Source organism: Lonchura striata, chromosome 6, assembly GCF_046129695.1.
Source record: "Lonchura striata isolate bLonStr1 chromosome 6, bLonStr1.mat, whole genome shotgun sequence".
Classification (NCBI taxonomy): domain Eukaryota; kingdom Metazoa; phylum Chordata; class Aves; order Passeriformes; family Estrildidae; genus Lonchura; species Lonchura striata.
The window spans coordinates 2,864,708-2,889,799 of NC_134608.1; the positions used below are offsets into that span (position 1 = coordinate 2,864,708).

Below are 25,092 nucleotides of genomic sequence, written 5' to 3' on the forward strand. Positions count from 1 at the left end.
AGTCCTTTCTTATTGCTCAAGTTACACTGATTCACCTTTAACAGACTCGGGTTCTTGTGTGAGAAAAGGCAGGGAAAAATTTACAACAAAACATTTTGATTTCAGGCATTTTCCATTTGGACCTGATCACATAAAAAATAATTAAAGGAAGTGAAAAGGCAAACATCATGCATGTCAAAAATAAATTCTCAAGAGTTCACAACATCCCCAGGAGCTACAAGAATACAAGATATGACAACTCCAAACCTACTAGGTGCATTTACATTTTAAATTAAAGGTTTTAGAAGTCAGTGAAAGTTTAATCACTCCTGGCTTTAATGGTGGCAGAGAGAGCCCAGTGACAAGAACTTTGGAGCTTTCTGCAATCATTCATGGCTCCTGTAAGATCTCCCCCCACTTTCTGAAATAAATTTGCCCAGCATCAGCTGCTGCAAAGGTCAGGGCTGTTTTCTGCAGCTCAGCAGCCTTTAGCTGTATTCCACACAACTTCCCCTTTTACAGCCCATGGCCAGGGACTCATTTCACCCCAAAGCTGCAGCAAAAAATGAATTATAACATAAAATTAAAGATTATTATTCAAAAGAAGGCAGCAAATAAAACATTATCTGGGAAGAACCCTCTGTTCCTTCTCTGACAGAATTAATCTCATACCAGGCCTGCTGCAATCCTATTTTATTTTTTTTTTTTTTGAAGAGTGCAAGAAACAAATGTTCAGAGTTTTCATCAGCCACAAACAATTCTAATAGGAATTACTGCATGACACAATGAGCACCTAATTCTCTCTAGGACTCACAACACTTCTACTTTTCCTCTAAGCTTTAGGAAGCTTTTTCCTTCCCCTTGGAAGGAAATGGCATGGATACAGCTCAAAAAACTGAAGCATGTAAATCTAACATTTAACTGAGACAAGCAAACTGGAATTTAAAGCTTCCTAAGCCAGGAGCACTACAAAAAAAAAAATAAAAAAAAAAAGAAATCTCCAATTACTGTACCTTGGGAGTGCTTTCGCTTAAGACATGCAGCATCTGATTTCTCCTTATATCCTCTCCATTTGAACAAAGAAGGGAGGGAGAAGGGAGGGAGGTAGTAGAGAACTAAAAGTAAAAACACTGAGCTTCAAAGTAAAATTTTTAAAAGGGGTGTCATTATCTTTTCTCATTAGTATCACCATTTATAGGAAAAAAAAAAGAAAGAAGTCACATTTTCTAGAAAGAGCTAAAAATGTATGTATATTAAAAAAAACCCGAAAGATTTTGTAGCAGAAGTGTCAGGTCCAAAACTCAATTTTTTCACTGACCCTTCCTAAATTTACACTAAAAACCTCAATTTTAAGCACAGCTGTTTTTTTTTTTTTTTCCCCAAATAGTATAAGAGGATGGTTAAAAGTTAGATTAGACACAATCTTCTGCTTTTGCCTTGTTCTGCCAGGCCCCAGGACTCAGCACTCCCTGCTCCAGCGAAGTGAGTGACAATCCACACTTGTGTCACCTGCCACAGTTATCCCAACAGCTCTCAGTAGAAGTGCAAATTAAATGTATTTAGTGCTGCACATCACTTCTCTGGGAGGGGGAGGAAAATCGGGCTCAGAGCTACAGCACTTGGGATTCCACGGAATAATTTAATCTACAATATTGTACTGTTTTTTTTTTACTTCCCTCAGGAAGAATGAGCACGGGAAACTCAAGGAAAATAAAAGAAAAATTGCTTTTCATGGTGAGGGTGGTAAAATACTGATCAGGCTGCTGGTGGAGTCTGTTGTTGGAGATACTGAAAATCCCACAGGAAACATCCTGAGCAACCTGCTCTCATCAGAGCAGGGAGGTTGGATTTGAGCATCCCCAGAGATCCCTCCCGACCTGGACAAGTCTCCAATTCTATGAACAGAGGTTTCCCATCTAAAGGTTAACTTAGCTGTGCCAAAAATCGATATGAATTTTTTATACAGTGAGAAAATTCTATCTGAAAGCTAAGACAAAAAAAAAAACACCCCAGCTCTTCCAAATGCAATTTTTAGAGGTTTTGTGGCCTTGACCACACGCTGAAATTCTGTAAGAAAAAAACCCAATGAGTTCTGCTGTCTCAAAATCAATGCATCGAAATACTAATTCCAACTGACAGGGTTTTTGATTTCTGTATGTCTATCATGGAATCACAGACTTGATCCCAGGGTATTTTTTGGCAGAGGGACTGCTGGGGTTCATCTGCTCCGATCCTCTTCTCAGATCAGGATCAACTCCAAAGTCAGATCCAATTTCAGGTTTGAATCAGGTTGCTTGGCTGATTTCCAGCTGAATTTTGAGCATCTCTCTGTGCAAATACAGAGAACTGTATCTGTTCCTATGCTGCCTTCCTATCACATAAATAAAGCTTTCAGCTCCACCCCATCATCACTAAATTAATACACCTGAAACAGGGCGTGGAGCAATGGATGATAGGAATTTAACAGGTTTTATTTTATCTCACAGCAGCCTGGATATGCCAGAAATCTCTGGAAAATGCTGCTCCTTTGGTGGGCTACTTCAGATAGGTGCTGAACTCATTGTCTGCCTAACTATGAAGAAAAAGCAGTTTCTAAATCTCCTGCCATTCTGTAAATTTTTAGTTTATTCACTGCTACAAAGGTGTCCCTCTCCAGACCCTGGAAGAAGCTCTGAGCTCTCCCTGGAGCTTCTCCTGTCCAGGGGAGCATCCCCAGCTCTCCCAGCCTGGCTCCAGAGCTGGACACAGAATTCCAGAGGATTTTTGGCAGAGCAGAGGGAGACAACCCCCTCCCTCCTGCTGGCCAAGCTCCTTTTCCTCAAAAACAGCCCAATTTCTGCATCCTGCCGTTAAAATAACAATTTTTCTGATGCACTGAAGGGGATCAGGCACCAAGAGGAGTCACTGGCATCAGGCATCATAAACCAAGCTCATTTTGCAAGGCACAAATTCAACGCTTTGTGAGGATGAAAATCAAAATGCAAACTACAGTTTGCTCGGCAAAGGAGTGATCTCCAGGCTGCCCCATGGAAAACAGAGCTTGGGGAATCATTCCCTGCCATCTGTGCTTTCTGTTCCCTTCTGCTTTTAAAGCTCCTTGTGCTCCCCAAAAAAAAACACTACAAACTTTTCTTTGTAAAGAATAACACAACCAAATGCCAGCATGGGCATTATGTTATTTTTAGGCTGCAGGTTGGAGACCCTCCTCCTGAATAATTCTGCACTTTCAGAGGAAGGTTTGCTTGGATTAAGAGTTTAATAATGGGCCATTTATCCCTCCTATCACCAACAAAAGCCCTGCATGAAGCCTGGTTATTTCCTTGTTAACATGCTGCAATCCAGGATTAATCAATTAACCAGAATTAATAAATTTAACAAAAATAATAGAATTAATAAATTTAATCACTGGAGTAATTCTTGGTACAAGGGGGCTGTTACAGCACCTTGTATTAATTTTGCTGAGGAATCAGAGGACATGGCCAGTTTTTCATCTCTCTCAATGTTTTATCATGGCACTGGGAAGAATCACTCTGCTTCCCACTGGGTATTTACAGATTTAGCTCAACTTTCACTGATCATAAGTAACAGGTACCTGTAAACCTTGATGGCACCAAAAACTCCTTCACACAGGATGCAATTACAACAAAATGGAGCATTTAAGAAATTTATAAACTGAATTCAGCCAATTTTGTTTACTTCACCAGCAATAATGCAAGTTGCAGAGCTCCTCCCAGTGCCACTGCAGATGGCATTTGTGGATGCCAGAGGATCCAAGAGGATTGAGAGACAAATCAGAATGGCAAAACCACTTTTCACACACTGTCAGTTGTAATTGTCCTGCAACTCTCCTGCAACTCTCCTATTATTACCAAAAGACCCTGCTGAAACCTACTGGTGACTTGACATATATAACATTGAAGTGATGCCATACATAACTTGGTTTTTTTTTTTTTTTTTGTGTGTGTGGGTGTGGGGGGGGGGGGGGTTGATTTTTTTTGTCTTGGTTTTTGTTTGTTTTGTTGTGTTTTTGTTTTTGCCTTTTTTCTTTTCTGACTTAGGTTTTAGAAAAGGCACTGGTCCCTGAATTTGGAGTTTCTTTTTCTGATCTTTTATATTTTCATAAATATCAGTGGTCGTATCTTTGTCATCACTCCCCCCAGTGATCCAACATCAAACCTGAAAATTTCTGTTCCACAGTTCAAACTTTCTCTGAAAAAATCCCAACCCTGATCTCTCTTATTTACTCTATCAGGAGAATCCAAGTACCACTGCAGCCTTCCTTCAAAAAATTAAACTACCAAAGGCTGGGAGCACTCAGGAACCACAAAGATTTGCTTTTCATGTAAAAAACCCGTAAATCCCTGCCACTAACAACCCTGAGCTCTGTGTCTCTGGGACAATAAATCAGAAATAGAGGTGGAAAGTGCCTTCCACAAGGATGTTTGCACAGGCACAGTGCTGTGGCTCAGGGCTCACACCACTCCATGCAGCTTTTGGACAGAGCTGCTGAAGCAGAAGATTGTTCTGCAGGAGAAAAAATATTTTAAAGTAGCACAAATAAGGGAAAAAAAATATTCATAAAGTCCTCACAAGTTTTAAAGGGGCATTAGAAACTCTGAAAAAACGCCCTAAATAAACAAATGACACTTTGGTTTTCCTTACAGTGATTGCAGAATTACCCTGAGTATTGCTGTGCTTCCAATTTATGAACAAGGTTTTTTCACTGGTGTGGCTGAGCAGCTCACACACAACTCACGGCCAAAACACAGCCATTCCTACACTGTGTAACTGCTTTGCCCAAAAAAAAATAAGCTCCACTTCAAAAATAAAGTAATAAATTTCTTTGTAAGGAACAACACAACTAAATCCTTACTGAAATATCTTAAGGGCCCTTGTGGTTTGTAGATTATTCACAAGCAAGAGAGAGCCAGAAGTGTGAAGGGCAAAAATACTGAATTTTTGCTGTGCAATACCTGCTCTGAGCAACCAATTAAACTGTGTGCATTAAATAATAGATCAGTAATTTCAGTAATTTAAAAAATGTTCCATGCAGCAGACCAAGAATCTCAGCAACACCACCTGAGCATCCTCAGCCTGCTCATTAAAATGTAAGGGCTTCCCCAACAGAATGAGTGCCCAAGATTTACTGCAGCTGAAAACTAGTAAATCCAGCCTGAATAAAACCAGAAAATGGAATGTGATTTGTAAAAATCATCCTACTCCCTTTAGGGCAGAATTTGGGTTGCTGGCCAGAGAGCTATCAGCCAGCTTGCCTTTGGACACTGACTCCTCTTGTCCCATCAAGAGATTTTAGTTTGAAAAGAGATTTCAAGCACATTTAAAAGATACTAAACACAATGGGAACAAGAAGTTTCTGTCATTTTTACAGCATCCCCCAAAGGTGCTGCAGCAGGAAACCCTGCACTGGAAAATAGGAGAACAAACTGATGTCCCCCAATTTACAGGATGAAAAAACAAAGCAGATCACATTCTTACTTAGGAAAAGCAGACCCCAAGTGTCAAAAAAAGAAATATATCATAGTGATCTAAACAATCTTACCCTCCTTCCCATCAACAGGTTTGGATATTTCCATATCAAAGCTCTCCTGCAGCTGCTGGCCTTTGAAGCAGTTGAGATGCTCCTGCTCTATTAAATTACTTTCCTCCTCTTCCAGAGGTTGCCAAGTCCCATCAATAAACCACTGTCCACGCATTACAGGGATCTTTTCCGTCTCTAAAAAAATAAAGATACAAAAAGAAGAGGGTTTTTAAACGCAACAAATCACCAACTGAGAGCAGGAAACGTAGTGGAACCTGCAAACCTGAGCTAATGAGATTTCCCAGCTGTGTGTGAGGATGTGAGGGATGGACAGAAAAACAGAATTCCAGAATGGGTTGGGTTGGAGGAGACCTTAAAATGCATCCAGTGCCACCCCTGCCATGGCAGGGACACCTCCCACTGTCCCAGTTTACTCCAAGCCCTGTCCAGCCTGGCCTTGGACACTTCCAGGCATTTCCAACAACACAAATTACACATCAATTAGCATAAATGGTGGTATTTAAACATGGAAGTTGTTTTATTTTTTTAATTAAAATCAATGGTTTACTGAAGGCTGGTTTTGGTTATTGCTGTTCTCATTTCAGTTTCAGTTCTCCAAATGAGGAAAGTGGAGGCTCAGCATTTGCTGTGCATGTGACAAAAGAGAAATCTCTTAAAAAAATATAACTTGGTGCTTATTTATATCAAACTGTGCTTAATTGTTGCCCACACTAACTACAGGGAGCACAAATTCCTCTCTTTTACCCAGGACAGTGACATTCATTGTAACTCAGCTTTGAATTTCTGCTCCTACATCTGGAAAATCAAGGAGAAATTCAGTGTGTGCCTGTGCCCCACAAGCCTCAAAGGTCCCAAATCCAGGTTTTTATGGGATTGGCACAGATTTGGGTCTGCTGAGAGCATGGAGAGGTGGGACCAGTGACCTCCAGTGCATATATATATATCTATATATTTAAAAAATGTATTTTAAGAAATATATACACACATATATACAAACACATATATTTATACATACATATATATACATTTATACACATATATATACATTTATACATACACACACATATATATTTATTCACATATGCATGTATGTATAGACTGACTCAGCCAAAACCAAATATCCTGTTGTGTTTATATTTATATATTGATATATTTATATTATATATATTTATATATTTATATATAAATATATTTGTATATTTATATATTTATATATTTATATATTTATTTTTATATGTGTGTATGTATAGACTGACTCAGCTAAAACAAAATATCCCCAGTATTTATATTTATATATTTATATATTTATTTATAAATCTATGTATGTATAGACTGACTCAGCCAAAACCAAATATCCTGTGTGTGTTATACTGACCACAAAGACTTAGCTCCACAAAGCAAATAAGAACTCAACCACAAAAAAAGGCTGAAAAAAAAAAAAGAGATGAGGGAAAAAAAAAAATATAGGCTTCACTGCTCCAAGATCTGCTCTGACCTGGAACAGGGTAGGAAAAAACATGGTAAGGACAAATTGAAAAAGAAACAATCGATGCAGTAAATGTGCAGTAAATGAAATTCAGGTGGAGATGAAACATGAAACAATAGAATTAACAGATTGCAGAGTCCCTGAGCACAGGAGGGATCTCTCTGATGTGCCAGCAGAGCTGGGTGAGCTGACCCAGCCCTGGGCACTGATTTTTGGTCTGGTCCCAACGTTCTGTGAGCACAAGCTCAGCTCCCAAAAACTGGTTCTGCACTGCCCTCCACTACTCCAGCCACACCACGAGGGCTGCCTGTGCCCAAAAACCATTTCCACACCAGCTGCTGGCAGCTGAGAACTGCAAAAAACTCCATAATTTACCCAGAACCTCCAAACTCCTCTGAAATTTTTCACCCCTCAGACCACTGAATGCACAAAGGCAGGAAAACAAAAGGAAAACCACCTTGAAATAATCTCCCTGCGGGCCAAGGAACACTCCAAAGGTGCCAAAATGAATTTGGAAAGTTTGCTGTACCAGATTTACAGGAAAGCATCATTTCCACAGCCTTTGCAGGGGCACCCCTGTGGCAGGAGGAGGGCACAGCTGGGGGATGGCACTTTGGCACACCTGGCAAGGAAAGGAAAACTCAACTCCTAAAAAGCTGTTCCAGGTAGGAGCCAATCCTGGTCTGCTGAATTCCTGCTGCTGGGGGGGGGTTCATGGTCCATCAGTGTGAAAAAAGAGGTTGGGGTGGTCTAAGGGAGTGGTTGTGCTGTGGAAATTAATTGTTGAAAATATCAGAAAAAACCAAAGTTCTGAGTGGCTGTAAAATGCACAAGTCAGCAGCGCCTGTGAGTCGCACAGAAAATTCAATATTTCATGAAAATTCAATATTTAATGAAAATTTAGATTAACTTTGGAGTCTCCAGCCCACCAATGGAGGCTGAAAGATGAATATTCAGCTTTCATTAACTGGAAGTTAACCACACCAGCCTCTTTCCTAAACCTTTGCTGTATTCCCAGACATTTTACACCTGTCAGAAATCCACATTTATCAGTACACACAGATCCAGCCAGGCTGTCCTCCCAAACAAAGCTCTGTCTGTAGGAAGAAATGAAATGTGAGGGGAAATAAAAGCACCCATTGTGGCTGCAGCACTGACAGGGCTGGGTCAGATGTTAATCCTCACTGGGAAAATCTGTGAGCAATTCCTGAATTCTTGACTAAGCAGTCTGATGAGGCTCCATTCACTGAATCCACAGGCAGAGATATGGTTTTTTAAAAAAAAATAATCATATGAATACTATTTTGCACTCCAAATTAAGTGAACATAAGACACCCCTTTTCCCGTTTTAAAGGGCTTCAAGTTTTTCACATGAGAATTTCCACCTACAGATATCTAAAATTCTAATTGTCAAGTATTAAAATAAATATTTGCAGGCTCTTTTTGCCTGAAACTTTCCCAGAGTGGTTCTTTGCAAAAGCAGCCCATAGCACTCAATAGCAGCTCTCAAACATAACTTGAGCCCTTCCCAGAAAGGCTCAGCCAGGAAAAACTGTTTGAAATGAGGAAAATTTTCACATAAAATCACTACAGAAGAGTTGAGTTTGGGAATAAATTAATAAATCTGGCTTTGGAAAGGGTGTTCATATGCAAATATAAATTATTTTCCGATCCAGAGACAATTATGGAGGTTTGAAAAACAGAGTGAGGAAGTTCTGTTTTCCAGCTCTGTGGAATTTTTGGGGAGGACCAAGAAATTGCCTTTTTTTTTTTTCTTTTTTCTATTCTCTCCTTTAAACAGTTGTACACCCTCAGAGCAGCCAAACCAGCCTGAACCACAAACTGCTTTTATTTCCCATCACAAGCTGGGAGACCTTGAAGCTCCTCCAGTGCCTCGAGGGGCTCCAGGAGAGCTGGAGAGGGACTGGGGACAAGGGATGGAGGGACAGGACCCAGGGAATGGCTTTAACCTAAAAGAGAAGAGATTAGGAGGGAATATTAGGGAGAAATTAGGATGGTGAGCCCCTGGCACAGGTGCCCAGAGCAGCTGTGGCTGCCCCTGGGTCTCTGGAAATGCCCAAGACAAGGGTGGACAGGGCTTGGAGCCATTTGGAATGGTGGAAGGTGTCCCTGCCATGGCAGGGGTGGAACTGGATGGGATTTAAGGTCCTTTCCAACCCAAACCATCCCACGGCTCTCTGACAACCTCCAATTCTTTGACAACTTGTTGAGAGATCGAACTAGAAACACGTTTCAAACTAGAGCCTTGCAAGAAGAGCAGATATTTGAGAGAATTAGAGCTGTGAAAGATGCATTGTAGTAGGACCACGTGGGATAGAAATACAGGTGATTGGTGTTAGAAGTAGTAACAACACTGTGTAGCAAAAGCTAATAGGCTGCAGAACACTTATAAAGTATTGTAACCAAGAAATAAATTACCTTTTGATAAAGCAGCATTAAGCTGCACATCTCTTGTGTCTCGCTATTCATCAAGACTGACAATGGAATAAAATATTTTAAAACACCTCTCAGTTACCCCATCCCTGTAAAAGCTGAGAAAACCAACAACAACCAAATTTCTACAGGCCACCAGCTCCAAAAGCAAGTGAGATTTCAGTCAAGGAAGACAGGGAAGTGCATGAGTGGTAATTCCATGGAATACTCTGGATGGGTTGGGGAAATAATTTCACACAAGAGATTTTTCAGTAAAATCTGTGACTGTGGGAAAGAGGTTCCCAACCACAGTTCCTCTGTTTAATCCTGCACGGGAGCTGCCACTGGAAAACTCCCAGGTTTAGTCCAGAAGACTTAATGCAAACTTATGACAGTAAAGAGCATTAAAAAGTGATGAACCAGAACTGCCATTTCAGTACCTAATTTCAGCAATTTTTTTTAGCACTCACTTATCCATCTTCAACAAATTCATTCATGTCTTGCATACTCAGATATTTCAGAAAGCTTTAACTACATTCTTTCAGTTACTTTTGTTTTATGGAAGAGTTAAAGGCACTGGAATGACATCATGTTGTAATTTAATTTATTTTTTTGTGAATACAGAATTCCAAACCTGTAACATGAAGTGTTATTTATCCTTACCCCTACAATCTCAATCCCTAGGAAAGGATTTGCCTTGATTTCTTTACTGCTTTAAGTCTTGCACCACATAATCTGCAGCTGGCAGTGCTTCAGACTGAAAGATATCAACATATTTGACTGGTTATACTCTTCCATGGTTTATTTATAAAAGAATTTCTAAATAAATCTGAATGGTGGAGATTAAAAGTAGATGAAAACCACTTAATTTTAATTAGTCACACGTATTTTACCACTTTTAGAGAAAATCAGTTTAAGAGATTTTCTCTGCAACAAAGGATTTATTTATTTTTGCACAAATGGGTCTTTTTTTTCTCCCTGAAAATCCGAAGAATAAAAGAATACAAGTGGTGTAATTAATGGTGTGATAAGAACATGAGTGATTTGCATTATGATAATCCCCAAAATCCTCCGAGTAACGAGAATTATGTTAAAATAAAAACTGTAGGCAATATATAAACTACTGCATGTGTGTGTAGTGCATGTGTATAACCCAGCTACTCCTCCTTCATGCAGATCTTTACAACTCTGTGATCACATCTAATAGAAATTGGAATAAAAAACTGGTTAACCCATCACAACAAAGTCTTAACTGCACAGAATTTGCCTTAATTTCCTTTCTAAAACACCAATTCCATCATTCATTTCCTGCCACCACACCGCAGGACAGGGCACAGTCTTAAATTGCAATTTTTGCACAGCTCAGAGGAGCTTTTTTCACCTGCCTTGATTCAGGAGCAGGAAACTGTGACAAAACTGAGATAACACAGAGATAAGAACTCACTGCTGGCCAAGTCCTGGCACTCTGCAGCCACCAGTCCCAAGACACTGATGATGATTTACCCACAAATGAGATCTAAAAGGTTCATAGAATATTCAGAGGCTCAGAAATTGAAATTAAAGCTGGTGCTTCGCTCAAATTGACCATTCTCAGCTCTCCAAGTCCAAAGCCAAGAAGTTAAGCAAGAAACACAAGCTTATAAAACACTACCAGGTCGAGATGTTTTTCAGTGCAGTAATTTCAGATTCATGCTTTTTGGTGTTGTAACATTTCCTTAAATTTGATTCCTTCTTGCTACAGTGGCAAACAATTTGCAGCATGTGAGAATAACATCTGCACAAGCTGAAGGCAATTTTGAGGCTGCAAATGTGACATCTAAACCTGAAAGTTAGTTAAATAATGAAGTGCTCAAACATTTACCAAGGACCTGGCCTGAAACACTTCCAGGGATGGGGCAACCACACCTCTCTGGACAACCTATGGCAGTGCCTATCTATATAAATACAAATAAATAAATGTATAAAAATACATTCCAGAATAACATCAAGGGTGCTGTTAGAGAATTTTTAAAAAATTGTTATCCATTCCTATTTTATCAAGAGTAAAATGATGTTCTGGGTATATTTCTCTCAGGAACTTTAGGGATAGGACAAGGAGATATGAGTTCATATCTGGAAAGAACTGGAATTTTAGTTTAGATATGTGGAAGAAATTCTTGTCTGTGAGGATGGTGATGTTGTACTAAAACAGCCCCAAACTAAAATTGCATTATTTCATGTTTGCTACCTAACATAACACACACTTTTTTCTTAAAAAAAAAAAAAAGAAAAAGCTTAACTTTGCACACCTTTCTAGCTCTCCTTCAGTTTATTTCGGAACACAGCAGGTGACTGACTCTTACATAAATGCAACCACTTGTTTGATCCCAGCCTGGTGACCTCCCTTTGTTTAAGGTGTGACCTGTCCTGCTCCTCCAAAAGGGAAATTCCTGCAGAGGAGCTCAAGGGTGAAGCCTCAGAAAGCTTCAGAGGGACACAGAGCCTGTGACTGAGCTGCAGAGAGATTTCACTCACAGAGCAGTAAAAATCATCATTTTGCTGGTTCATCCAGTAACTCCCAGTTGCTTCATTAAAGCAATTTATAAATTCCAGGTGCAAGTTATATTTGAGTTTTCAATCCCACTGGCACAGGTGGGATTTTCCTTCCAGAGCAGCTCAACCTGTGAGCCTCAGTGTTTGCTCCACTGCTGAATCCCAGAGGCAGAAATAGATGTTTTTTTCCTCTGCTGCAAACATCAGAATTGCCTCTGATTTACCAAGACTGCCTGAAGTATTCCAGCAACAGCCTGAAAGTGTTTTTCCCTGAACTGTTTTTAATCCATTGACACTATGAATGGAGCAATCAGGAATGAAAGGCTGCTCGTGGGGCTGGTTCCAGTCAAACACAGAAGGGATCCCCACAAAAAGTGATGAATGTGCTCCAAGTCACCAATGCTGTAAATCATCCTAAAACACAGAATCACAAAATGGTTTGGGTTGGGAGGGAAATTCAAGATCATTTTGTTCCACCCCTGCCATGGCAGGGACACCTTCCACCATCCCAGGTGGCTCCAAGCCCTGTCCAGCCTGGCCTGGGACATTTCCAGGGATCCAGGGGCAGCCACAGCTTCTCTGGGAATTCCAGCCCAGCCAAGAATTCCCAATTCCCAATCTCCCATCCATCCCTGCCCTCTGGCAGTGGGAGCCATTCCCTGTGTCCTGTCCCTCCATCCTTGTTCCCAGTCCCTCTCCAGCTCTCCAAGGGGCTCTGAGCTCTCCCTGGAGCCTTCTCCTCTCCAGGTGAGCATCCCCAGCTCTCCCAGCCTGGCTCCAGAACATGTGTTTTAATCCTTAAATCAGGAAGAATTTGCCTGATTTAAGGTAACAGTTTAATTTCCATATCCACAATTGCTCATTCCACAGTCCTCATCCTGATGGCCCATGCCAAAATCCTAAAAGCTCACTTTACAGGCCATGTCAAGCAGGAAAAACTCATCAAAAAAAAAAAACCCTTGGACTGTCAAAACATGAAATGGGCCGCACTTTTAAACTTAGAATTGTATTTTTATTGAAGTCTTATCCATTAAAGCATTTCACTAAACTTCAATCCTAGTGCTCTGAAGCACTTCCACCACTGGCATTTGCTGCTGGAACCACTCAGTTTGTCCTTTAGCAGCTCTTTTCCCCCTCAGGGAGACCTGCATTTTTTAAAAACCACGAAAGAACAACTCCTGTGCCACATGACCAACATGTGAGCACCTCCCAAAAGTGAGTGTGTGCCCAGCCCATCCCCCAAAAGCCCCAAAATCCCACTCTGAGTGTGCTCTCCTGGAAACCCTGCTGTGCTCCCCAGCTCCACCAGCACAGACCAACAGGTTCCTGCAGTATCTTCCAAAATAAAGAACAAGATTGTCTCAGTGCACACCTCAGACCTGCCACTAATGAACAAGGTGGCAGCAAAGGTTATTGTGCCCATGGATGGCTTCAACTCCTCCCTTCCCCACCACAGGGATTCTTTTTCTGTGCTCTCCTCTCCAATTCACTTCCTTCTTCCATCTTCTCCAGGCAAGCTCCAGACTTCCCTACCCCTTCATCCCCATGTTTAAATTTTCTTTTTTTTTTTTTTTTTTCTAACCCTGTAGGGTTTTCCCCTAAAACCAGTATGATTTCCACAGAAACCCAGAATGGTTTTGTTTGGGAGGGACCTTGAAGAACCCCTCCTGCCATGGCAGGGACACCTTCCACCATCCCAGGCTGCTCCAAGCCCATCCAGCCTGGCCTTGGGCACTTCCAGGGATCCAGGGGCAGCCCCAGCTTCTCTTGGCAACACTTTTAGTTTCTTTTACTGTGAATTTCCCTGCCTGGGATCCCACTTGAACCTCATGCTCCCTAATCCTGCTATTTAAAACATTTATTATCCGTGCAGTTCCTCCTCTCCAGCCACTCACACAGATCACATCACACCAGTGACCTTTTTTTTTTCTCTGGCCAACACCCACACCATTCCCTCACCCTCACTGTTTGCAACCTTACAGATCCTCTGAGACAACTGCTCCTGCTTCTTATTTTCATTTCTTGCTCTTTTGCAGATTTTCTTTTTTTTTTTTTTCCATCTAGGCCTTCTGCTCACTAAGTGGCACAGCTCTTACACACCCCTATGCTCCTCCAAGAGCTCTGGATAAGGTGGTGTTGGTGCTTTCAGTGTTGTTTTTCCTAAAAGAGCATCACGCACACAAAAATTCACCTGTCGCCCATCCTTAATTCAACTCTGTCACCTCCAAATTAAATCCCACCCTATTTCTTTGATCTCAACACTGTGTTCAAGCCTGAATGAAGTCAGAGCAGAACTCCTCATCCTTCTTATCCCACAAACATTTCCTGCTGCCACAGCTGCAGCAGAAAACACCCCCCTGACCCACAACTCGTAATCCAAATATTCCCTACATCTCTGCCTTCATCCTTGTGGACAAATCCAGCAGGAAAAGTGCTGGACCACATCAAAGGCCAAGCACAACTCTCCAAGCCATGCCCATCCTCAGCTACTCTGCTGTAGCTGAACCATCTGCTGGAGAATTATTTTGGTCCCATTTAAAGGGGAAAGACAACAGATTAATTTTGATTAAATATGCTTAAATAAAACATAAAAGCTGAGCTCAGGGAAGAAACTTACCCTCAGAGACATATCCCAAGTGCTGCCACCTCAACCCTGGCCTACTGAAAGCATCCCAAAATTCCCAAGCTCTCACTACTGAGAGGCCACCAAAAAAAGCCCTGACCACACACAGAAACAAATGTGATTTAATACACGGAACAGTGCAAATCTGAAAGTTATTTCACCTAGGTGTGTTAGGTCACAGAGTCCCAGAGTGGTCTGGAAAGAACCTTCAAACCCATTCCAGGCTTTTTGGTCAGGAAGGAATTGGCCAAAAACTGAGCTACAAGATGTTTTTGAAAGGAAGATACAGTGAAAACAGCACAAGGAAAGAACCCAGAAAGACTTTGAGTAGTGAAAGCAACATTTCATGTTTACAAAGTAAACTGTCAGTGTTTTATTTGGAAAAGAATTACACACCTGGAGATTAAAAAAAAGCCATAAAATAGTATTCAGGACTTCAGCCTTCAATCCAAAGGTCCTTTATATAAAGGAAATTATCAACCAACTTCAAAGGCTGCCCAGCACACCAAAACCAATGTTCTAAATGTGCTGTAAAATGACTAAAAACACTGCTAAAAGCAGACTAAACCAAATGAAAGTCACAAACAATGATAAACTCTTGATTTCATTCCCTTAATTTTCATCTTGATCAAGAAGGCAGCTAACATGTTTTTTTAAAGCAGCCCAATTTCAGCCTGAGGAGAAAGATCTTAAGCCCAAGTGGTCCACTCCGTATTCACAGGTATTTTCAGCTTAAAGACAGTAAAATATCTGTTATATCGATACATCTTCACTCAGGGATTTGTTCTAGTGAACAAATTTGTTTTTAAATAAAAAACCAGGCTTTTTACTTAACAGACTTCAGCAGCTGCTAGGCAGAAAAATAATATACATTACAAAACCAACCAACCAAAAAAAAAACAACCCAGCCTTACCAAACCTTTGTCTGGAAGTTGAATAATTTAAATTTAATTTAAATTAATACAGGCATCTTTACAAAGTACCCATGAAAAAAAAAAAAGCCTGGAAAAAGCAAGTACCTGACAGATTTAAACAGAAGACCCTTGTATAAAATATCACACTTGTCATCTCCACAGAAAGCAAGAAACAGCCCTGCTCCAAATTACTGACTTATCTGAAAGCCCACATTAATAATTTTCATCCTCTTGAACCATCTTTGCTGGTTCTACAGGACTAATTAAATAAATCCCAGAGGTCACAAGGTAAAGATGAAATTCTCAGTAATTAATCTGCTCAAATTGTAACTCAGGCTGATATTCCTGATGTTACCGATGAATCCTGCAGTCAGCTTAAAATAAAACAAAAATAAAATATTCCTGCACATGCCAAGCTATAACCAACATTCCTCTGGCATTGTGATGCCCCAGGAATTGCCAGCTGAGGAACCAACTGCTCAGCGTGGTGGCTGTGTGAGAGCAGCCTCCCCTGGAGCCCAGCACACGCAGGAAAAAGGGCAAAATAACAAAGAGAAAAGCTTCTGACCTTTGCTCTGAGCTGAACCATGAATCAGCAAAACCAGCCAGTAGTTTCTGTACTCTTCAGCAGGCACCTCAGCACATTTTAAGGCAGTTGTACTCATCATACCTGTGTGGTCAGAGAGGAGGATTCTCCTGCCTCGCTCACAGCTGGCTTGACACGTCCATGTCAGGGCAGCAGCCACCCTTCGGATCCAGAATTACTGGACATGCTGCCAAATATATGGAATAATATGGGAATTATGGCTCCACCAAGGCCTTTAAAGGCACAGATAAGACTGAATCCTGGGATCTGGCCTTGCTGTTTGCTCGGATCTGGACGCAGCAGTCAGGAAGAATGGGAGAAAGGCACTCGTAGGGAACAGAGGGAAGGAAATGTGCAGTGAGGAAGTTAAACCAGAAGGCACCAGAAGCCCCTTGAAAGACCAAAAGTTGATCTCAGCCTTGCAAAGGACTGGGCCTGCTAATAAGAAAAGACTTGAGCACTCCCCTTAATCAGCTTTCTGAGGGCTAGAAATCATCCCTGTCATTAGTCTGCTCAGGCCCAGGAGTTTATTCCTCCCCTGCCTCTGGTGCTAACCTCTGGGAATCTCTCCTTCCCAGCACCAGAAATCGTCTCTGCACAGCCTGTGCTGCCCTCTGAAACATCTGCTCCTCGAGCTTAATGAGCCTGAATCAGCTTCCAAAATGGACAAGGCACGGTGTCAAGAAATTAAACCTTTAAGCTGCTGACGAGTGCAGCCTCCTGCTCCCATTACCAGGAGCAATCCTGCCTCACCTGACAGCTCTGCTCGCTCCTTCCCCTCTCTCCCCAGGCACAGTCACAGGGATGGCAGCAGTTTCCTCCTCCCCTGGGTGTCCTGCACCTTCTCTTCCCAAGAATCGTGTGGCAGCTGCACCCAGTGCCAACAGCAAGGGGCTTCAGCGTGGTGACAGGGAGAAGCAGCTCCAGTTTCTGCTCCAGAAGCTGTGCCCAGGCTCCTCTAGCTCAGAACTTGTGTGGGCTGAGACCTCTGCTCCCTCCCGGGGCTCAGTGTCTGTCTGCTGGGGTGATGGTTTGAAAGACAAATTGTCACACAAGTGAACTGTGCCACACAGTATTGTCATTTATGGACCTCCCTCCTGTAAAGAGGCTGACAAATAAAGAGGGAAAAGAACAGAAAGCCCTGGTTTGCATCTCTGAAACAGCTCTGCTGTTCCCCTGAGTCTCAAGATGAGAGAAACCTGCCTGCCCCTCTGCCAAGCCCATGCCAGGACATGCTCAGCTCCTCTGCAGCTCACTCTACTCCACAGCATCTCCCTTGTCCTTGAGGGAATGCAGTTGGAAAGTGAGTCCTCAGGAACAGCAGGTGAGCACAGCTTGTCACCATCAAGAAAATGGGGGTTCACTTGTCCAGCATGACCCCTGAGCCCTTCCCAGCAGGGAAAAAGTGCAGGGAGATGGGGACTTTGGCCCTCTTTCACCTCTGCTCCACAAGGTCTCCTGTCCCCCAGCAAAGGACACACAAATCCAAGGGGAAGGGTGGCACAGGGGGTGTATTCCCACCTCATTTTGGACTTGAGGGGGTGAAACAAATTTCCTTCTATTGGAAGGGTAGGAATTAAGGGCTATGCATGTATGAGATGCCTGTTGCAATTCCTCCAAGAGAAAGGAGGAGAAATGCCACTTCATGCCTCCTCCCAGTGGGCAGGTGATGAGAAATGAAATAGAAAGCACAACATCATCATTTCCCCAGTGGAGAGGACACGGGTCACAAAGGGGAAGCCAGGGACAACCCTTGCTTCCATCATTCCTCACTGAAGATGAGGATCAAAGACATGTCTGTGGGGAGGAGGGAGTGAACAACTGATGTTTCTACTCTGCTCCTTCTGAAGGAAAGGTGTGCAGGAAGGGAATTGGGAGAGTGCAGAAGGCAAACACCCACCCTCACTCACCCTCAGCTTAGGAAAAGCAGAGCATAAGAAGGTTCTCTGCCAGCTTCCCTCCCGCTTTCTTCCACACACGCCAAGAAACAAGCAGATGCCCAGACCTCTCTTTTCCAAGTTTCTGGTGCCAGGTGTGCATGCCCCTGATCGTGTCCTTCATATTTGTGTGCACGGGAAGGTGAGAAGGGAAAAGATGCTCAATTCCTGTGCTGCTGGAGTTGGCTGATGTGCTCAGTACACCCTGAGGTGGGAGTACCACTCATCCTCCCTATGGGAAGGGGGATTGCCCAGAGTCCCCTCTCCCAGCGATGCCCAAGTCTTTTCCCCTACAAGTGTCCCTGGCAGGGTGCGATGCCCAGCGCCGCATCCCCGAGCCTTGGAAGGGGAATGCCCACTCCCTCCTCGCCCAGGTGCGTGCTGGAGATGGGCACCGCGGGTCCTCTCTCCCTGGATAATTTGTCCTATACATGAGCACACCGGCAGCGAGCTCGGCCGGGGCACCAAAGCCACCGGGTGTCCCAGCGGTGTCCCCGCGGCGGGGTCACCCAGCGCAGGCTCCGCGCGCACTGGGGATGCCCAGCATCCCTCGTGGGGACCACGGGGCACCGCGGCCACCCTCCCCGCGCCGGCACGGCGGCACTCACGGTTCCAATAGACGGGGTAGCTCTCGGCGCTGGCCACATCCACCTCGTAGAGCCCGCTCCGCACGCACACCGGCTCCACGGCCGCCGGCTCCCCCGCGCCGCCGCCGCCGCCGCCCAGGGCGCGGAAGGCCAGCTCGATGCGCAGCGAGTCGTAGCCGATGAAGGGCTTCCAGGTCTTGCGGTCCTCGCGGTAGAACCAGCGCACCTCCTCGGCGCCCAGCTCCCGCACCACCTCATAGCGGGGCCGGCCGCCGCCCGGCCGCCGCCTCTCGGGCAGCGCGGTGGCCGCCAGCGAGAAGCCGCTGCCGCCGCTGTCGCTGCTGCCCTCGCCGCCCGTGCCCGTCGAGTACCGCAGCGACGCGCCGGACTCGGCCGAGTCCAAGTCTCCGCCGGCGGCCTCGTCGCTGAGGCTGCGCTGCCGCGGCGGCGCCGCCGGCTCGGGGTCGCCCTCGGAGGAGGAGGTGGAGAGCGCGGCGCGGAGCGGCTGCGGCCGGCGGGGCGGGCGGGCGCGGGCAGCCGCCTCCTCCTCCTCTTCCTCCGGCTCCGCCGCTTCCTCCTCCTCGCCGCGGCTCGGCCGCTCGTAGCCGCCGCCGCTGCCGTAGGCGCCGGCTTGGCCGGGCAGGTGCCGAGCGCCCTGCGGCGAGCCGGGCTCGGGGTAATCCATGCCGCAGCGCACCCTGCCCGGGGGGCCGCCCGGCCTCGCCCCGCCCGCCCCCGCGCCCGCCCCGCTCCGCCCCGGCCCGGCCGCGCCGCCGCAGCCGCCGCCGGCTCCGAGCGGGCGGGGCGGCGCCGCTCGTCACGCGCGGCGCGACGCGGGCGGGGGCGGAGCGGGGCGGGCGCGGAACGGCGCGGGGCAGGACAGCGGGGACAGGACAGAGGGGACAGGACAGCGGGGACAGGGACAGCGGGGACAGCGGGGACAGGGACAGCGGGGACAGGGACAGCGGGGACACGGACAGCGAGGACATCAGGGACAGGGACAGCGGGAACAGCGGGGACAGGACAACGGGAACAGGACAGCGGGGACAGGGACAGCGGGGACAGGACAACGGGGACAGCGGGGACGGGGACAGCGGGGACAGGGACAGCGAGGACATCAGGGACAGGAACAGCGGGGACTGGACAACGGGGACAGGACAGCGGGGACAGGGACAGCGGGGACAGGACAACGGGGACAGCGGGGACAGGGACAGAGGGGACAGTGGGGACAGCGGGGACGGGGACAGCGGGGACACGGACAGCGAGGACATCAGGGACAGGGACAGCGGGAACAGCGGGGACAGGACAGTGGGGACGGGACAGCGGGGACAGCGGGGACAGGACAACGGGGACAGCGGGGACAGGGACAGCGGGGACGGACAGCGGGGACAGGGACAGCGGGGACAGGACAGCGGGGACAGGACAGAGGAGACAGAGGGGACAGGACAACGGGGACACGGACAGTGGGGACAGGACAGCGGGGACAGTGGGGACAGCAGGGACAGGGACAGCGGGGACAGGACAGTGGTGACAGGACAGCAGGGGACAGGGACAGCAGGGACAGGACAGCGGGGACACGGACAGCGGGGGACAGCGGGAGTGTGGGACGGAGCGGGAGACACTGAGAGTGTGGGATGGAGCGTGGGACACTGAGTGTATGACACGGACAGCAGGGACACGGACAGCCGGGGACAGCGAGAGTGGCACAGAGCAAGGACACTGAGAGCATGGGATGGAGTGTGGGATGGAGCATGTGACACGGACAGCGGGTGACACTGAGTGTGGGACACTGAGAGTGTGTGACACTGAGTGTGTGACACGGACGGCAGGTGACACCGAGAGTGGCACGGAGCGGGGGACACTGAGAGCATGGGATGGAGTGTGGGACACGGACAGCGGGTGACACTGAGAGTGTGGGACACTGAGAATGTGGGATGGAGTGTGTGACACAGAGCGTGTGACATGGACAATGGGTGACACTGATAGTGTGGGACAATGTGAGTGGTGCTGAGAGCATATGACACTGAGTGTGACATGGACAGCAGGTGACACAGAGAGTGTGGGACACTGTGTGTGACACTGACAGCAGGTGACAGCGAGAGTGGCACAGAGCGGGGGACACTGAGAGCACGGGATGGAGCGTGGGACACAGCGTGTGACACGGACAGCAGGTGACACGGAGAGTGTGGGACACTGTGACACTGAGAGTGTGTGACACAGAGTGACACTGAGTGTGTGACATAGACACATGGCAGGGACACCAAGAGTGACAATGATTGTGGGACACTGAGCGCATGTGGCACAGAGTGTGTGACAAGGACAGCAGATGACGCTGAGAGTGTGGGACAATGTGAGTGATACTGAGAGTGTGTGACATAGCGTGTGACACTGTGATGTGCTTAGAGAGCGTAAAACTGTGTGACACCTTCAGACAGCCTGTGTTCCTGTCCCTGTGTGTATGACAGCCCCAGGTGTGTGTGTGACACCCTGTGACACAGCCTGTGTCCCTGTCCCTGTGTGTGTGACACCCTCAGACACAGCCTGTGTCCCTGTCACTGTGTGTGTGTGACAGCCCCAGGTGTGTGTGTGACACCCTGTGACACAGCCTGTGTCCCTGTCTCTGTGTGTGTGACAGCCTGTGACACAGCCTGTGTCCCTGTGGGTGTGTGACAGCCCCAGGTGTGTGTGTGACACCCTGTGACACAGCCTGTGTCCCTGTCCCTGTGTGTGTGACACCCTCAGACACAGCCTGTGTCCCTGTGTGTGTGTGACAGCCCCAGGTGTGTGTGTGACACCCTGTGACACAGCCTGTGTTCCTGTCCCTGTGTGTATGACAGCCCCAGGTGTGTGTGTGACACCCTGTGACACAGCCTGTGTCCCTGTCACTGTGTGTGTGCGACAGCCCCAGGTGTGTGTGTGACACCCTGTGACACAACCTGTGTCCCTGTCTCTGTGTGTGTGACACCCTGTGACACAGCCTGTGTCCCTGTGGGTGTGTGACAGCCCCAGGTGTGTGTGTGACACCCTGTGACACAGCCTGTGTCCCTGTCTCTGTGTGTGTGACACCCTGTGACACAGCCTGTGTCCCTGTGTGTGTGTGACAGCCCCAGGTGTGTGTGTGACACCCTGTGACACAGCCTGTGTCCCTGTCCCTGTGTGACACCTGTGGCCTGGCACACCCCCTGTGCCCCAGAGGGTGCCCTACAACACAGCCACACTCCCCGTGCTCCCAACACAACCCTCGGTGACGTGACCAACCCAGGCTGTCCCCGTGAGGGTGACAGATGCTCTGAGAGCACTTTGTGTGCCCTTGTGTGTGTGGGAACACATCCTACAGCTCCGTGGGGGACTGAGGAGCGGGGTGAGACACCCCCAAACTCACCCTGCTGCCTGGTGGGGTTCCTGACACCCCTGAAACTTATCCTGCTGCATTGTGGGGTTCCTGACACCCCCAAAACTCATCCTGCTGTGTGGTGGGGTTCCTGACACCCCCAAAACTCACCCTGCTGCCCTGTGGGGTTCTTGATACCCCCAAAACATCCTGCTGCCTTATGGGGTTCCTGATATCTCCAAAACTCATCCTGCTGCCTTATGGGGTTCCTGACACCCCCAAAACTCATCCTGCTGCCTTATGGGGTTCCTGATATCTCCAAAACTCATCCTGTTGCCTTATGGGGTTCCTGACACCCCCAAAACTCATCCTGCTGCCTTATGGGGTTCCTGATATCTCCAAAACTCATCCTGCTGTGTGGTGGGGTTCCTGATACCCCTGAAACTCCTCCTGCTGCTTGGTGGGGTTCCTGTCACCCCAGCCCCCATCCTGCTGTCACCCTGCACAGGAGCTCAGGCTCAACAGCCTGCAGTCACCCTGGTGTGAGAGAAACCCCACTCCTCCAAATTCTCCTTACGCCCCCCAAAAGTGAAAAAGGTGGGGTTCACCTGCACTTGTCTGTGTGTCTGTGAGAGAGAGAAAGTTGCTCCCACCCCCAGTCCACACCCGGTAATCAGCAGGAGGAGGTGTTGAAATGCTTATCTGTGTGATAAAACACCTGGCAGCACCAAAAGAGGAGGGAAGGTTCCCAGGATTTACGCCTGCGTGGGACAACTCCCCCTGCCAACACACACCCACAGCTGGCGAGGGGCAGCCATGTGTCACCTCAGGGTGCCAGGCCCCCCCAGCAGCCTTTCCCATGGGCTGAGGGCTGGTGTGGGAAGGGGAGACTCCCAAAAACACACCCTGGCTTAGTGGGGTGGGGTCACCTGTTTCTGAGACACCCCCCACTTTTTGCAACATGCCCAGAAGGGAGGAGGGCAGAGTGATACTGCTGTCCTGGGGACACCTGGGTGGGCAGGGAGCTGATAGCTGCTGCTCTGTCACCCCTGTGTGTGCCATGTCCCCTCTGTGTGTGCAGTGTCACCCTCTGTGTGTGCAGTGTCACCCCTGTGTGTGCCATGTCACCTCTATGTGTGCAGTGTCCCCTGTATGTGCTGTGTCACCCCTGTGTGTGCCGTGTCCCCTGTGTGTGCCGTGTCACCCCTGTGTGTGCAGTGTCTCCCTCTGCGTGTGCCGTGTCCCCTGTGTGTGTGCAGTGTCCCCTGTGTGTGCAGTGTCACCCCTGTGTGTGCCATGTCACCTCTATGTGTGCAGTGTCTGTGTGTGTGCCATGTCCCCTGTGTGTGCAGTGTCCCCTGTGTGTGCAGTGTCCCCTGTATGTGCCATGTCACCCCTGTATGTGCCATGTCACCCCTGTGTGTGCAGTGTTCCCTGTGTGTGCAGTGTCACCCCTGTGTGTGCAGTGTCCCCTGTATGTGCCATGTCACCCCTGTATGTGCCATGTCACCCCTGTGTGTGCAGTGTTCCCTGTGTGTGCAGTGTCACCCCTGTGTGTGCAGTGTCCCCTGTATGTGCCATGTCACCCCTGTGTGTGCAGTGTCCCCTCTGTGTGTGCAGTGTCACCCCTGTGTGTGCAGTGTCACCCCTGTGTGTGCAGTGTCCCCTGTATGTGCAGTGTCACCCCTGTATGTGCAGTGTCCCCTGTGTGTGCCGTGTCACCCCTGTGTGTGCAGTGTCCCCTCTGTATGTGCAGTGTCACCCCTGTGTGTGCAGTGTCCCCTGTGTGTGCCGTGTCACCCCTGTGTGTGCAGTGTCACCCCTGTGTGTGCAGTGTCACCCCTGTGTGTGCCGTGTCCCCTGTGTGTGCCATGTCACCCCTGTGTGTGCAGTGTTCCCTGTGTGTGCCGTGTCCCCTGTGTGTGCCATGTCACCCCTGTGTGTGCAGTGTCACCCCTGTGTGTGCAGTGTTCCCTGTGTGTGCCATGTCCCCACACACACCTCACAGCCAGGCCAGGTTGCTGCTCTGTGCCCACGGAACCTTGTGCCCTCACCCCACAAAGTCTGTGTGTGGGATTCTCCTGAATTTTCAGCAAAACCCCTCTCACAGCCCCACTGTCACTTGTGGGGGAAAACCCCCCACGGTACCAAGCGTGTGTTCCCCAAATCCCCCTTCTCCCACCCATCCTGCTCGTCTCCATCCTCCAGCCTGCAGCGACACGGGGACTTGTGTGCATTGCATGGTGCTGGATGTCCAAAAATATTCTTCTGCTCCACCTCCTACGTTCTCCTTCTGCTGGGGAATCCTGTTAATGGAGTGTGTTAAAACCCAGCGAGAGGCCACCTTGAGTTCAGGCTGGCAAGGGGAGGTGAAGCTTTTAAAAATGTTCACTGCTGGCGTGCTGTTTCCCTGAGTCATTAAAATCCTGCTGAAACACTGCACACGGATCCTTGGCTGCATCAGCGGCGCTTTCCAACCCTAAAAGCTCCGAGAACATTGTGAGGAATTCAACTGAAGGAGCTCTGAGCCTGCCTCTTCTACCTTTCCAAATGGAGAAAGAGGGAAAAGAGAGGAGACAAAGAAAGAACAAGCAAGAAGACAGGGGAGGAGGCTGTGCCAGGGTGTTTGGCCCCATTGTTTTAGCAACGAGGACATGATCTGTTTGTTTAACTTATCTTTTGCATTTCTAATGAGCTGCATGAGGTAACCTCACCCTGAAGCCTTGTCCCAGATTTTTCTCCACAGTGGGGAAAAAGAAAGGAATGTTTCATTAGGTTGTAGATTGATTTCTAGATGCAGACACACTTTTTATCCCCATTTCCATCCATGCCAGTGTGATTTCAACATCTTTACTCCTCTGACAAGTGTTTCACCCTTCATGTCATCCTACTCAAATTCTCCTTCCTTTTTCTCCTTGTCTGAGACCAAGGGAAGATTTTCCAAATGAACAAGGGACACTCCAAATGTTCTTTACTTGTCTTATACATTCTTTCAGATCATGGAATAGTTTGGGTTGGGAGGGAAATTCAAGATAATTTTCTTCTACCTCCTGTCATGGGCAGGGACACCTTCCACTATCCCAGGTGGCTCCAAACCCTTTCCAACCTGGTCTTGGACACTTCC

The 25,092-nt window shown here is 47.3% G+C and overlaps 1 protein-coding gene across 2 annotated transcripts in view; it reads right to left on the reverse strand.

Moving 5' to 3' along the window:
- The window catches only part of DDHD1 (DDHD domain containing 1), a 65,008-nt gene extending 45,667 nt beyond the window's left edge, over positions 1-19,341 (reverse strand). Inside the window, exons 1-2 of one of the 2 annotated variants that reach the window (XM_077783884.1) lie at positions 18,659-19,341; positions 5,540-5,713 (exon numbers count right to left, since the gene is read on the reverse strand). In XM_077783884.1, coding sequence (XP_077640010.1) covers positions 5,540-5,713; positions 18,659-19,322 — 838 coding nt within the window. In that variant the 5' untranslated portion in view covers positions 19,323-19,341. The remainder of the gene's footprint in view (positions 1-5,539; positions 5,714-18,658) is intronic. The other variant, XM_077783885.1, reaches the window with a different exon arrangement.
- Positions 19,342-25,092: the final 5,751 nt, after the last annotated feature.